The sequence below is a fragment of the Pantherophis guttatus genome, chromosome 1 (assembly GCF_059756535.1).
Source record: "Pantherophis guttatus breed Tessera chromosome 1, ASM5975653v1, whole genome shotgun sequence".
Taxonomy (NCBI): domain Eukaryota; kingdom Metazoa; phylum Chordata; class Lepidosauria; order Squamata; family Colubridae; genus Pantherophis; species Pantherophis guttatus.
The window spans coordinates 294,651,850-294,667,080 of NC_142063.1; the positions used below are offsets into that span (position 1 = coordinate 294,651,850).

General features: G+C 38.5%; 1 protein-coding gene across 2 annotated transcripts in view; it reads right to left on the bottom strand.

Annotated features, from left to right (window-relative positions):
• Positions 1 to 14,512, bottom strand: part of CNIH3 (cornichon family AMPA receptor auxiliary protein 3) — a 70,671-nt gene extending 56,159 nt beyond the window's left edge. The window contains exons 1-2 of one of the 2 annotated variants that reach the window (XM_034427918.3): positions 13,319 to 13,406; positions 6,367 to 6,477 (exon numbers count right to left, since the gene is read on the bottom strand). In XM_034427918.3, coding sequence (XP_034283809.1) covers positions 6,367 to 6,408 — 42 coding nt within the window. In that variant the 5' untranslated portion in view covers positions 6,409 to 6,477; positions 13,319 to 13,406. Of the gene's footprint in view, positions 1 to 6,366; positions 6,478 to 13,318 lie in introns of both variants that reach the window. The other variant, XM_034427917.3, reaches the window with a different exon arrangement.
• Positions 14,513 to 15,231: the final 719 nt, after the last annotated feature.

The following is a 15,231-nucleotide window of genomic DNA, read 5'->3' on the forward strand; positions in this document are numbered from 1 at the left end:
TGACACAGCAGATAAAAATACAAAAATAATGATACAAATCATGTTATTGAATATATTTGCAAATTTAAGTTTTTTACTTACTATACCTCTCTCTATATTCAGAAACCATTACTTTTCTTTAAAAGTAGTTTTGGGGGTAACTCTGCAATAGTAAACACATTTTTACTGCTAGCAAGATAAAAGCAGTTATACAAAATGTGTTGGCTGATATTCTGCAATGAACTAGACATGAGACTATAAGAAAATTCATGGTTCATTTCAAATACAGAATTCAAAGACTTTTGGAACATCTGGAACTATTTTCAGACTAATGCAGAAACCTGCTTATGGTAAAGTTGTTCCTAAGGTTACAAGGAACTTCATACACCACATAATAAGAAGTTGTGTACATACTTATCATAATTAATAACTTATGGCAAATGGGAGCAAGGTGCAGGAGTTAGATATATTCAGTAAAGCTCCTGTTGCTGGGTTGCAGTAATCCAGATTACCTCTACATAACAAAGATAATATTTTCTGTATTTGTTAACTGTCATCTACTGGTTGTTCAGACTCTGCAGCCTAGTTATCATACTCCTAATTTCAATACATATTTTGTGCAGTTATCATTATAATAATATTGATATCAGGAATAAATTATGTTTTATAAATAACATACAGTGAATGTTTAATTGGAACCATTGTCTTGAATAACATATGGTACACTACAAGATTATAGCCATAAAATAAAGCTATAGGATTATGAAGTTTCAGAAAAATAACATTTCTGAACAAATGACATACTTATAACAACTTTTTAAAAAAATTATTGATTTCTTGCAGCAATAGCAAATAAGGTATTTCTAATTATTTTTGTCTCCATTGGATAACATCATTTTTATATATTATTATAGGGTCTTGGAAACCAAGTATGTGATATATTAGACAGAAAAAATGTTTGGGTCAATGTTTGGGTCATTGGCTTCATTATGTTGAAGGTACTATCAATGTATCATGAATTTTTTTTTTTTTACTAAATTTGTGTTTTATTTTCCTCAATAGAGCTCAAGCAATACAGGACTTTTAGTTCTATTTGAATCCAGCCCACTATTCCAGCTGCGTATCAAATGACTGGAATTGTCCAGGTGTTATTTGACTTGATGGTATTTCTCCATTGAGTTTGGATTTTAAGATCGTCTTCAGTCTCCTGATGTATTCACTACTAACCTTTTTCTTGACTTCCATATATTTGATGTTGTCAATATTTGTAATGAATTTCTTTATCCAGACACTTGATGATATTTCCATAGGGCATCTTGATTCCTTCAGTTTTTACTATTTTTCCCCTGGTGATGGTAAGGGTGACGCATTTGTCCAGGCCAAAGTGTATTGCAATATACTGGCTGTATATGTGGACAATATTAAGCGGCGATTGTATTTCAGATCTTGTTTTTCCCTATAACTTCAGATCTAGTAAAAATGGTAGGGGCAGAGGTTTTTGATGCTTGATTGCAAACATCTATCTATTTAACCTTTTTCTCCCTATTTTTTATTTAACTTTTTTATTTTAACATATGTATGTGGCATAAAGTAACAATGTAATATATGTTCTAAATCATCCTATGCAACTATACAATCATTCAAAATCTTTGGAAATCAAGCATATACTATAAGCTTAAATAATAAATAAAAAGCCAATACATTTTCATATCTAATTACTGAGAAATAATCTTCAAACTCTTTCTATGTTTTCTAACAATGGATTATTTAATAATGCCATATTAAAACATTATGATTTATAATTTAAAACATTATGGTTTATTATTGATTTATCATTTAATGCAAACACTACCTCAGAATACAAATAGCTTGTACAGAAACAGGCTGTCAAAGAGAACCTTATAGAGGATTACTTCCAATATCCTTGGGGCATCATCTTCCAAATTCCTATATACATAAAAAAATATAGTTGAATATATTATGTGGCTGTAATCATTTTGTGATAAAAGTTTCTCTGCCCCCACATTGCTTAGGCACAACAACTAGGAGACAAATTATAAATCCAATTAAGTGTGCATTTATTGTCCCAATTATAAGAGTACAGAAAGATTAGCATTTTCCTCTCCCACACTGCAGTTTTTCAAGGCAGGAAAAGGTGTGTGGGTGTGGTAATCTCTTAGTCTTCTCTATATGGAATACAGTTAACTCTGTGTGATTCTAATAGCTTTTATTCTTACGATTTGTATGCCAATATTTTGTAATTAAAAGCTGAAATATTACTTAGATCTATGGTAATTTCATCAGATCTTTTCTTGCTTCTAAACTACAACAGTGAAAGTAAAGGATGAGCAATTATTGACATTTAATAAATTTACCATGTACCCAACATTATGGCATGAGTTTCGCTATTTGCATTCTTGTTCAAGATGCTATGTACGACTAAGTATTTAAGCATGGGCAATACTATTTTACAGGGGAGCAAACTGAAAGTCCTATCACAACACAGTCCATTTAGAATTTGGGAAGTGGTTCAAGCTCAATACAGATCTATTCCAAATGTATAAGGAGTGAAAATAACATCAGGGTTGAAATTCATTTCAATATTGGAATGCTTAATTTGGCAGGGAGGCAGTTTAGCTACTGGCCAAGGGAAAAAGGTAGCAATGCAATAAGTTCATGCTTTGAAACTGGTTATGGCCCCACCATCACTATCCATGTATCCATGACACACTGTTACCTAAGGGCTATGAGAATAACCTTGGGAAACAGGAGCCAAAGCCTAGGCAATTATCAAACAAAACGTAACTAACAGAAGGAACTGGGGTATGGAAAACACCTCAGAAAGATCCCGCCTTAGTTCTCTGGAAAGTAAAGGAGGGAAGACGTGCTTTCAAATTGGTACTATGACTTTACATTTCTGTTAGTACTCATGGTTTTGGTTTCTTCAGAATAATCATTTCACTCAAGCATTTTCAACATGTCCTAAAATTCTGAATGTACAATGACACCAAGCTGGCAGGAATCGCCAACACTCCAGAAGATAGGCTTAAGATACAAAAGAATCCTGACAGACTTGAACACTAGGCACTAACTATCAAAATGAAATTTAATGGTGAATAAGCAGTGGTGGGATTCAATTTTTTTAACAACCGGTTCTGTGGGCGTGGCTTAGTTGGGGGTGTGGCTTGGTGGTCATGCGACTGGGTGAGTGTGGCTAGCTGGTCATGTGGCCGGGTGGGCATGGCTAGCTGGTCATGTGACCGGGTGGGCGTGGCTATCTGCATAGGGACTACTCAGAGGGCTGAAAAAAGTCATTTCTGACTGGTCCTCGTACTTTTGACCGGTCCTCGCACATATGACCATCCTCACATTTATGCCCGTTGCAGCAGTCTTAACAACCGTGTCACTTATTTCTCTTCATCATAGTGACAAGCTAGAGCAAAAACGTAAAATGTGAGGACAGTCGTAAGTTCGAGGACTGGTCAAAAGTGCGAGGACCAATCAAAAATATTTTTTTCAGCTCTCTGAGTAGTCCATATGCACAATAGGACTACCCAGAGGGCTGAAAAAAGTGATTTCTGACAGGTTCTCGCACTTTTGACCAGTCTTCGCACTTATGACTGGTCATCATTTATGCCCATTGTAGCATTCTTAACAACCGTGTCACTCATTTCACAACTGCTTCTCTTCACCATGGTGACAAGATAGGGCAAAAACATAAAATGTTAGGACAGTCGTAAGTTCGAGGACTGATCAAAAGTGCGAGGACCAGTCAAAAATAACCTTTTCAGTCCTCTGAGTAGTCCATATGCATAAAAGGATACAGCAATAGAGAGGGATGAAGGAAGGGAAATTAGAGTAGGAGTGAGGGTAAGAGAGGGAGGAAGAGAGGAGGAGAAGGAGAAAGGAAGAGGAAGTAGGGAGGAGAAGAGGGGGGGAAGAGAAAGTAAGAAGGAAAGAAAAAAGAGGGGTGGTAGGTTTGAGGAGAAAGATTGCTGTACAATAAAAAAGATGAAAGGGAAGAAAGCCAACCCCAAACAAATATAAAGATATTAAGATAAAGAATGAATTGTTAAACTTTAAAGAATAAAAGAGAACAAATATGAATAAATAGCAATAATTAGAAACACACATACAAACATACAATGTATTTTCTTTGAACAGAGTATTTGGCTGGTTCACAAATTTAAACAGTGTTTAGTCATTTCAATTAAATTTACAATTTCTATATTTCCTTTTTGCCATGTTTATTCCTCATCTATTTTTTAAAAAAACTATTACCCTTCATCCTCATCTCTAATCTTAATCAAATTCAATTTTTCCCTTCTATTCTATATTATACCCCTTCCCATTGTCATCTATTTTTATATCCATCCTCACATTGGTTAATTATGTAATATTACAATTGTTTAATACAAATTCAACATTTTAATATGAATCAATTAGTTATATAACTATCTTTTTTGTATATTAATCAATATGAACATGAATATTCCAATTATTTCCATGCAATCCAATTTCTTACAAATCAATTAATTATATTTACCAATAATAATAAACCAAATAATTTCCCCCATATATTCCTCCAAACCACAACTTAACCATTTCTGCTTTCAACACAATATACAATTAATAGTATCTCAATTATTACAATTCCCTAGTTAAATAGAGCTTTTTTTCTTTTGTCTTTTAAAATCTTGACCTCTCCTCTTTTTCCCTAAATTTCCCATTGTTTGCACCTACCTTTTTTGGTGAGGAGAAAGAAAAAGAAAAAGAAATCTCTCTCCCTGCCTCATTTTGTCACGTTGCAGCAGAGCCTGCTTTACTTTCATTTTCCTTTTAGCTAGGAAAAAAAAATCTGCTCGAGCACTCTTTGCAGCAAGCAAAGAGCTTGCAAAACAAGAGCTTGCAAACGAGCCTGCAAAACAGCTGAGAGCGAATCAGCTGAGAGTTGGAGGCTGATCTAATCATGCTAATTAACCTATGCTGAAACTGAAAGAGGCTGTTTTATTCTTGCTGTTTGCTTGCAAGGAGGTAAGTGCTGCGAGGCACAGGTCAAAGGGGGGGGGGCACCCTCCTTGCCACTTAGCCCCCCGTCGCCCCCCTTTGCCTCTAGCGTCCCTCTTGCTGCCCCCCTTGCCGTTTACCGCCCCCCTAAGGCATCCCACCGCCCCCCCAGGGGGTGGTACCGCCCACTTTGGCAACCACTGGCTTAACTACTTAACAACCGGTTCTACCAAAGTAGAATCCCACCACTGGGTCTACCCATTTATATTTGCAGGCGTCGGTCTACTCATTTCTTTTCTTTTAACACTGATCAGCTGTAGGGTGGCTCTTTGAAGCCCCGCGGCAGCTGCGAGGCCAATAAAATTATAAAAAAACACCCGAACCGTTTGTTAAATTGCTGGCTCACCCACCCCTCGCCCAGTGGTGCGGAGGGGCGGGCGAGCGGCGGGGCGAGCCAGCAATTTAACAAATGGTTCGGCCGAACCCCCTAAAACCGGCAGAATCCCACCACTGTGAATAAGTAAGGTTCTACATTTAGGCAAGAAAAACCAAATGCACAGATATAGACTAGGGGGCACCTGGCTCCAATAGTAATAACTGCGAGAAGGATCTTGGAGCCCTATTGGACAATCACTTACAATGAGCCAGGAGTATGCTTCAGCTACCAAAAAACCCAATGCAATCCTAGATTGCAATAACAGAGAGATAGAATCAAGATCATGTGAAGTGTTAATACCACTTTATAATGCCTTGGTAAGACCACATTTGGAATATTGCATCCAGTTTTGGTTGCCATGATATAAAAAAGATGTTGAGACTCAAGAAAAAGTACAGAGAACAACAAAAAAGATGATTAGGGGACTGGAGGCTAAAACAGTTTGGCTGCAGTGTCTCATTTTTTTTCTTGCATTGTTGTTTGATTTGCTTTCTTGCATTGTTGTTTGATTTCTTGTTCTTAATTATACATTCACATACACTTGAACTGAGGGCCAACTCAGTTACTTATTGGACATAACCTTGTATGCATACTAGCACAATACCCCTCCCCCTTAAGAATTTGCTTTGTTAAAAAGAATAATTTTCAATAAGAAAAATCCTTTTCCTTATTTTTCTAATTTTGCAATCATATTTCTGTATATTCAGTAAAACTACAATGTTTCAAAAAGCGGTTTTAAAAATTACACTATCTTTTATACTAAATGTATAAAATATAAGGACTGCAGATAGTATGTAGTTTATTTTTATATATACTTAAAATACCCAGAAATTTAATTTATTTATTTTATTATTTGGTCTATTTATTTGCTGTGTATCTCACTGTAGGGCTACTCTGATTTACAACAATAAAAAGGAAGAAATGAAAAAAGTGTAAGCACTTACACTGGTCTGCCAGCAGCCACCTCTAGTGTGGAACTTCCTCATTTGGACCTCAGGCCAAGCAGCAGCTTTTCAGGCTCTTGCAGAAGGGTAGGATGGGGGGCAGATCTTACCCTAGAGAATAAAATGTTCCAAAGGGCAAGTGCTGTGGCAGAGAAGGCTCTTCTTCTGGATAATCTCTTCCAATATTCAGATTTCTTTGATCAACAGGATCTATAGTTGGCCCTCTCTGCCAGCGTGACCACGTTGGGCTTGTCTTATGGGGATGACACGATTCAGCAGGTAGCTTGGATTTATGCCATTAAGAGCTTTAAAGGTCATAACCAACACCTTGAACTGCACTCGAAAGTAGACCAGTAGCCAATCAAGTTCATGGAGCAGAGGTATAATATTGGCCATCTAGGGGCCCCAAAGCCTGCTCTTGTTGCACTTTGCACCAGATGAAGCTTTCTAATGGATTTCAAGGATAGCCCAATGTAGAGTGCATTGCAATAGTGCAATGGTGCAGATGAGAGATGACTAGGGCTTAAAGAATGAATGAATGAATAAATGAATGAATGAATGAATGAATGAATGAATGAATGAATGAGGAAGGAAGAAAGGTCTTAATAAAGAATTTATTTAAGTAAGAACTTCTATTTACATGTTATAGATTTCAAAAGGAATCTATAGCTACAAAAGGCTGAACAAAAGGCAACTGTTGTTTTAAAAGCAACCTAGGATTCAATAAAACTAATTTTAAAAATACATTCTAATTACGTAGCAACATTTCTGTATATTTTTCATTAGAACTGGTTGCACGAGTGCTACCGTTAAAAATCTGCAACAACGTTTATATGTATTCTATGATGTGAAAGAGAACAAAATGTAGAAAGTCACCTACCACACTCTAATGTAAGTTTGATCAATATTTTTCATACAATGTATGCAATATTGTGAGAGGTTGCAGCTTTTAAAACTCATAAAAGCAGAAAAAGGATCTAATGTCTCTGTACTTGCTACATACTCTGAAATATGCTTCCAGAGACATATTCAGGTTATGCTAAATCTGTATGCCTTAATATCAGTCTGGTACACAATCTTAGTGGCAAATCAACAGAATATACAGTTCAAACAAGTGAATGTTGGAACTTATTTTGCAGGTTTATTTCTTTCCTTTTGATTCAGTGCTGCTTCATGTTACAAGAGGATAAACCTAAATATTACCAAACAAGAAATATTGTGTTTTGAAGAAAAATACACATAATGTGTGGGGAAGAGAAAGAAATGTATTTGAAAAAGAATACCATTGTCTCTTATTCTATAATTAATTGTACCATACAAGTTACTCATCGTAATACAAGTAGTCCTTGACTTTTGAACATAAGTGGTACCAAAATCTTGGCCATTGACTGAAGCAGTTGTTAAGCAAGAGGTCATATGACTGCTTTGCTTAACTACCGCATTCTTAGCACTCCCAAGTGCAGTCATTAAATGTTGTTGCAGGTCATTAAGCAGACAGAATCTCAAGGAAGGAGTGTCGAGCGCCTCAAAGGGTTGGGGAAAACCCTGGGAGACTTCGCATAGGCTGCATGCTATCCTCCCCACCAAGATCAAGCAGGATTTTCAGCCCCTGGATACTAACATGTAACGTGCACTGAGACCCCCACTGACACACACACACACTCCACAGCACCCTGCACTCCTTACCTTACTGCACTGCCTCTCTGCTCAGGGGCTGAAAATTCTGCTTGCATTTCAGCTCCCTCTTGTCTTGAGGACTGACTGAAAGAACTCCATGCTGAACGATTTCAGTTCTGTGCAAGCAGGCATGAAGGATTTCAGCACCATGCAAGCAGGCACAAAGTGATAATCCTCTGGCAGGAAGCTCTTTTAGCCAGCCCTCAGAGACAAGAAGGGCAGGTGGCAGGCAGCAGCTTGCAACCATTGATTTTCTGGGGAAACAGTCAGGAAGTTTGCAAATGGTGAGCATATGATTATGGGACGCTTGCCAAGCAATTGTAAGTGCAAACAGGTTGCTAAGCACCCAGATCACAATCACATGACTGCGGGGGGAGGGAGCTTTGTGACATTTTGCAACAGTCAGGAGTGCTTTACAAGCTGTAAAGGCTGTAAAGCACCCCTTACAAGGCTGTTGTTAATTCAAAATGTTGTTGAGCAAACAGTCATAAGTCAAGGACTACCTGTAATGAGAAAGGGATATGTTTATGTTACAGTACAGAAGAGTAATTGGAAATATGTTCAGAGCTCAGATGAGACAAGGAACTTGAAAGCAGAAAACTTGAGAAAGAAAATTTCAAAAATTAGGATAGTTTGACAGCTAACAAATTAGGGGATACAGCATTGCAAAACTAATACTTTTAACTCTCTCTCTCTCTTCTCTCTCTCTCTCACACACACACAATTATAAACTGTCTAAAGTGCCTTTTTTTTTCAAAATTATGTCTTTACTTTGGTCCTGCATAGGTAAACTAATGTCACCCCACTTAAAGCAGAAAATGTCTCCATTTATAGCACATGCATCTAGTTTTTATAAAATTATACTTATAAGGTCTAAGTGCAGCTTTTAACCGTTACTGTTTGGTATTCATGGGTGACAGTATGAGTTTAATTGGGTTGTTATATTCCATATCTATAATTATTTTATGAGATTTTGCATACTGTCTTATTAGTGCCAAAATTCTACTGTAAATGTGATGTAGAAGTCAGACAACACATTACTAAACAAAATTATTTAAAGAAAGTTAAGTGTTTACTTTGTTTCAGTTCAACCAGCAGATTATTTCAAGAGCACATTATTCTGTACTATTTAAATATCAGTATGGGTATACAATCATAGATTATTTTTCACAACAATCCAAAAGCAGTAATGGAACATCTGTCCCATTATAAATTACATTATAAAATGAGTTTTCACTTTAAGAGTTGATTTACTGTTGCTACATTTTCCCCTAATGTTCTCTAGCAGTGAGTTTGCTTTTTCTTGGTAGCACACATGAACCAAATGGAGATCAAGCAAACAGATTTTCAAACTCTAGAGCACCGATTAAGAACACATCTTTCAACCAAAAAATTCTTACAGGTCTCTGCTTACTTTCCATGATGCTCGTGTCTTTCCTATTATGTCCAGCTTTCATTCCCATAGATACTTTATAGTGACATTTTGAAGCATTCAGTTATTATAGTTACTTCCTTGACTGCAAGAAAAATTCAGTAGCTAAAAGAGGCAGAGCTTTTTTGTCATTCAAATTCCCTGAATTGCTATAATAGAAAACAAAATGGAAAGGCTTAATTTGTGGGTCATTATAGCCTTCCTAGCATCAAAAGGAGAAACTGTGTAGAGCCTATGTTAATCTACTAGTGTAGTGGATATAAATCCCATTAACTCTTGGGTACATTTTAACCATTTCAAGCAGTTCTTCATTTCTTATCTGTCATATGTTTGCTCCTTTCCCCTTTATCCTCTGGAGGTGACTTGAAGTATTTCAATATCTCAATAGTACAATGAGTAAAAATATTGTATTAAATAAATGACTTGCTGCCTTTAAATAATTAAGTTTGCTTTGAATCAAGCATGACTCCTGGTGATTACAGTACAGTTTATGTAATTAGCTTGGCAACCAAGTTTACATTCTTGAGATTTCTAATAATCACTCATCCAAGCACTGATCAGATCTAACCCTCCTTCTCTTTTTAAGACCAGCCAAAGTTGGTTAGGTGCTGCTCAGATTCTGTTGACGAAATCTACTCATCCATATGGATTTATTGGCAACAATATTTAAATAATTTTCCACTGCCTCCTTTCAGGACAAGTCTGCCCTTACTTAGTGGGTTAGTGATTTTTTTTTAAATTTGCCAACGTCTTTAGGTACTGATAATTGATGCAGCTCTGGTGGTGCAGTGGTTAGAATGCAATATTGCAGATTAATTCTGCCCACAGCCAGGAGTTCAGTCCTGACAGACTCAAGGTTGATTCAGTCTTCCATTCTTTCGAAGTTGGTAAAATGAAATCCCAGGTTGTTGGGGGCAATATGCTGACGTAAACCACTCAGAGAGTTCTGTAAAGCACTATGGAGAAGTATATAAGTCTAAATGATATTGCTATTGCTACTGTCACCTGTTTTTCCAAATCTGTGGTTTTACAGTTTTTCATTTTCAGTAGTAAATGTGAAATTGAAACTTTTGTCTAAAATTTTGAGTAGCCAATTGCTATTAAATGTGCTGAAATATAATAGATCATGCTTACAGCAGAAATTAAAACATCATGATTTGCTATTTGGGAAGATGTTCCAATATACTTATACAATGGACAAGTATAGAATTTTAGAAAAATAAGATTGGTTTCTGTTATGATTTTACTTTCAAATAAAATGATTTCTTTCAAGATGTTGTTTATTCTGAGAATTCTGCATCAATGCGAGAATTGGCAAAGGCGGAACATACTCAGCCTACCCACTGCCTGTATCAATTGTCAGAACAAGATGTCCCTATTCAAAGATATTTATAGGACTTAAGCAACATGTCAGTCAGAACATATAAATGCTTACTCTATGTGATAACATAAAGCAAGTAGATTTAGTGTTTAGTCATTTCCTGATATGAAGAGCGCCTTGTCCAACTTTCTATGTGAAAATAACAGTTGGCAGATAGCTAATTAAGAAATTGTTAATTACAATCAGATTAAAGAAAACAAAAGGGGAATGGACGTAGATTAGAACACCTTGAGGAAAAACACCACTACAATGACAACCTAAGAGCTATTAATCTAACTGGCAATGTAAATCAGCCATAAGTAAGCCACTTGATACAGCAGGAAGGAGAAAAGGCAACATTATACCATATTCAGAATAACAACAGTGTTTTGTTTTCAGTAGTCTCTTGATAAATCTGAGTGGGCCTGATACCCCATACAGTCTTCTAAATTATGGTAGTAATGTATTTGGCAATGATGAGAAAGACCAGTGTACCACATTTGTTCAGCTAGCACAATAGGCATCAAACTAACTTCTCCTCATTTTGGAATTCAGAGTGGGGGAGAGAACATCCCTTCAAGACTATAGTAAAAGACTATTTTACTGATGTATGAGAATGTTTATAAATATGTTTATAAATGCCTTAAGCAGGGGGTTGGACTAGAAGACAGCCAAGGTCCATTTCCAACTATTTATTCTATTATTTCTCCCCTTCCTCCTTAAGCAAACGTATTTGAAGAGCTTCAGAAATTCAAGTCTGGATAAGGTATTGCCAAGACATCCAAATTACCTTGACTGTTCAGTAACCATACCTTAAGGCCCTAACACCCACTTTGAAATGAGAAAGGAAATAGAGAGCTGCATTAGAAGCATAAGAGAAGAAGAAAGGGGGACTGTTCTAGGTAATAACTGTTCTGGTTTGAAATTTATTTATTCATAAATAAGTGGTTGTTTCTTCACAAATGCATGGCACAACATAGGAGAACAAAACCACTTCACAAACGCATGGCACAATACAGGAGAACTATCCATCAAGACAGGATTCAGCAGTCCATCTGCATCTGAAAGACAAAGGTCACTTTTTTGAAGACAGAAAAGTTTACATACTGGATAGAGAAGACCTCTAGAATGAAAGAGGGGTCAAAAAGGCTATTTATGTTAAAACTGAACAGGCCTCTCCCAACAGAGGGGAAGGAATACAACACCATCTATCTCCTGTCTACAACATAGTCCTTTAAGCAGTCCCAAGAAGGCTCCACATCCATTTGCACTGTGATTCAGGTGACTCTGTGGTTACAGCACAGTGGCCTCAATGTCTCTCAGGGTGCTAATGACCAGAAGTCTGCAAAGAATATAAATCTTTCCATTCCCCACCATTCAGTCAGAACTGAGAAAGCTTCTTGGATGAGAAGTGAAAAATTTTCAAGGAAGAAACCAAGAAAGTTCATTTGTCCTTTGGAAAAGCACCTTTGGTGCAACCATGACTTGGATGATTGAGAATCTCCATAGACATACCAAGAATGAGTTTGTGACAAGTATAGTAGGATCATATGTAGCCTTTCATGCCAAAGTGTGTGCTCAAGTAAAAAAACCATGCCCTACCAGCATTTGCATATACATGACAAGGAGAAACTCTATGTACATCTGTCCATGCTGCTTCATACTTCTGTTGTTCCAAATTAACACACAACCACTTAGGTAGTGGAACTAGAAGGCACTCTCTTGTTGCCTGCTCTCATTTACTGAATAGGAAGGTGTGTTCTGAATTTGTAGCTGAAAACTGAGCTCCTCCACTGAAAAACATTTTTTGGAGGAGTCTTATAATTTCTAACTGATCTATCTCATGCTTGAGTTGACTAGTAGTTAAAAGATTCCATTTTGGTTACATCCCAAAATGATCTCCCAGACATATAACTATTATGTGTGAATGAAGTTCTGCATCCAGTTCTGATCACCACAAGACAAAAAAGGTGTTGAGACTGTGGAAAGAGTGTAGAGAAGAACAATAACAATGATAAGGGGTTGGGGGCTAAAACATATGAAGAACTGTTACAGGAATTGGGTATGACTAACGAAAAGAAGGACTAGGGTTAGTATGATAGCACTTTTCCAATATTTGAGGGGCTCCTACAAAGATGAGCAGGTCAAACTATTTTCCAAAGCACCAAAAGGCACGTTGGAAACAAAGGTTGGAAATTAACCAAGGAGAGAAGCAACCTAGAACTAAGTAATGGTGAGAGCAATCAACTAATGGACTAGCTTGCCTTCAGAAGTTGTAAATGCTCCATCCCTGGAGGCTTTCAAAAAAAGACCGGACAATCATTTGTCTCAAATGGTATGGAGAATCCTGGTCGAGAAGGAGATTGGACTAGAAGACCTCCAAGGTCCCTTCCAACTCTTATTATTCTAAGTTCTTTGTTCTAAGTGTGGAGGAAAGTTAAATGCATGGACTTGGGGGAAACTTGTAGAAATGATCTACTCACATGCCAGATGGCGAAGAAGATCAAAGCAGCGCACAAGACCAGGGAGAGCATGTAGCAGAAGGCAGCAAACGTGAAGGCCATGGCGGGACCAGGAGAAGAACCTCGTGGAAGCGGCGCGCCTCCAGCCTAGTTTTGGGAAGCCAAGAGATTCTCGAAGGAAGGCGCGAAGAGCTTCTTGTTTTCCAGTGAAAGGAGAGCTCCTGGTCGGAGCACAACGAGGTCCGGTTAGACGTACCACAGCGCAGTTCTGGCTTTTGCCTTTTTCTCTTACACCTTCCGACAAGGCAAGCAGCACATGAAAATAGGACACCTCCAGCAATACTCCCGCATCCAAATGGGCGACACTTCGAAACCATCCAAGACGAACCGACAGTGAGAAAGAAAGAAGGGGGCGGGATGATTCAGAAAGCAACCCAAAGGCCAATTCTCCCCAGTGGAAAATAAATGGACTCGGGAGCGGGAAAGTCCCGAACACCGAATTTCACCGAACCCGTGAGGGAATCAGGGCGAGAAGGCGACTGGAGCGGCGGAAAACCGGTCCGCTCGTGGCGTTTATCTCCCGGAAGGAGCGCGCGCATTCTCGCTCACGGCAGGAGCCTCCGGCAGGGGAAGAGCACCGGCTCCCTTTCCACCTTTTCTCCTTCAGCAGGAGTTCCTTTGTTCGACATTCACGAGGCGAAGAGGTTCAGTGGCGTCATCCGCCCCCCACCCCCACCCCCATTATCGCCTCCGCGACCGACCACGACGAAAGAGGGAGGGTGGGGGAGAGAGGGACTTCTTATCTTTCCAGCACCCGGCAGCGGATGCCCGTCGGTTTGGTCAGAAAGCAGGAAAAACCGGTCCACCTGCTGCTCCCTGATGCCTCACGCCTCTCCACAGGAGCAGCTCCTCGCCTCCCACCTGCAGCGCCACAGGTAGAGGACGCCGTAAAGTGGAGCCCGACCCCGCTCGGGTCTCCTCCAGTTGGGCGCCTCTTCTTGGAAGTCCGAAAGAAGCAACAAGGGGTCAAGAGGAGTCTCCGCTTGCGAGCCCGCTCGCTCTCTTCCTGAGGGGCGAAACTTAACTCGCGCCCTTTCTCTCTGGCACACGGATAGGGGAACTGCGCCAGCCTAGATGGGCTTCTGAGCCAAGTTAACTGTTGATCAACGCTCTTCGTTTCTACCCACTCGAGGCCATCTGCCGCCGTCCCTCGTTCAGAAAAGGAAACGGGGGTGGGGGGGAAGGAATCGCAAGGGCAGGGTGGATTGAAATGATGTTTCACACATCCTTCTTGGCAGGCAAGAGAGAAGTGGGAACTTGCTTTGTTGAAGGCTGCTCTTTTCCTCCATGCAGTAGGCAAAATAATGTCAAGACCCACTAAGGTTGGGGTGGAAGAAAGCACCTTTGATTGCCTTTGCTAAGTAAATTTATTAATGGGGAAAGTTCCATTGCACATCTTACTGATCATAATGCACTTTATATTGAGATTTCAGTAAAAGTAGATTTTATTAAATTGTTTAGTATTTATTCATCTTGTTGCTGGCAATGTTTTGTTTTTTAAAACTTTCAGAAATACAGTCGTGGAAAAGGATCTGTCGCATAGAATGCTCAACTTTGCTTGGATCCACCACATTGAACGTACATCTTTGTCATCTAATGTTCATCTTTGGGCTTCCCAAAATACTGCTGCCCCTAAATTCCTCCCAACTTTTTCAGACTCAAAACAGATGCTTGTCTATGTTTGCTTGTGCCTCTACAGAATCTATTTATCTTGGATTCAGACATAAATTTGATTTTTCAACTCTGGCTGCATGGATTGTGAAGTTAGTACATTTAATAATTTCATTATTTGACATCCTCTCAAACAATCATCAAGATCCAAAAATTACATGACTAAGATTTTCTATTCTATAAATTATACTCTAGAATTTAAC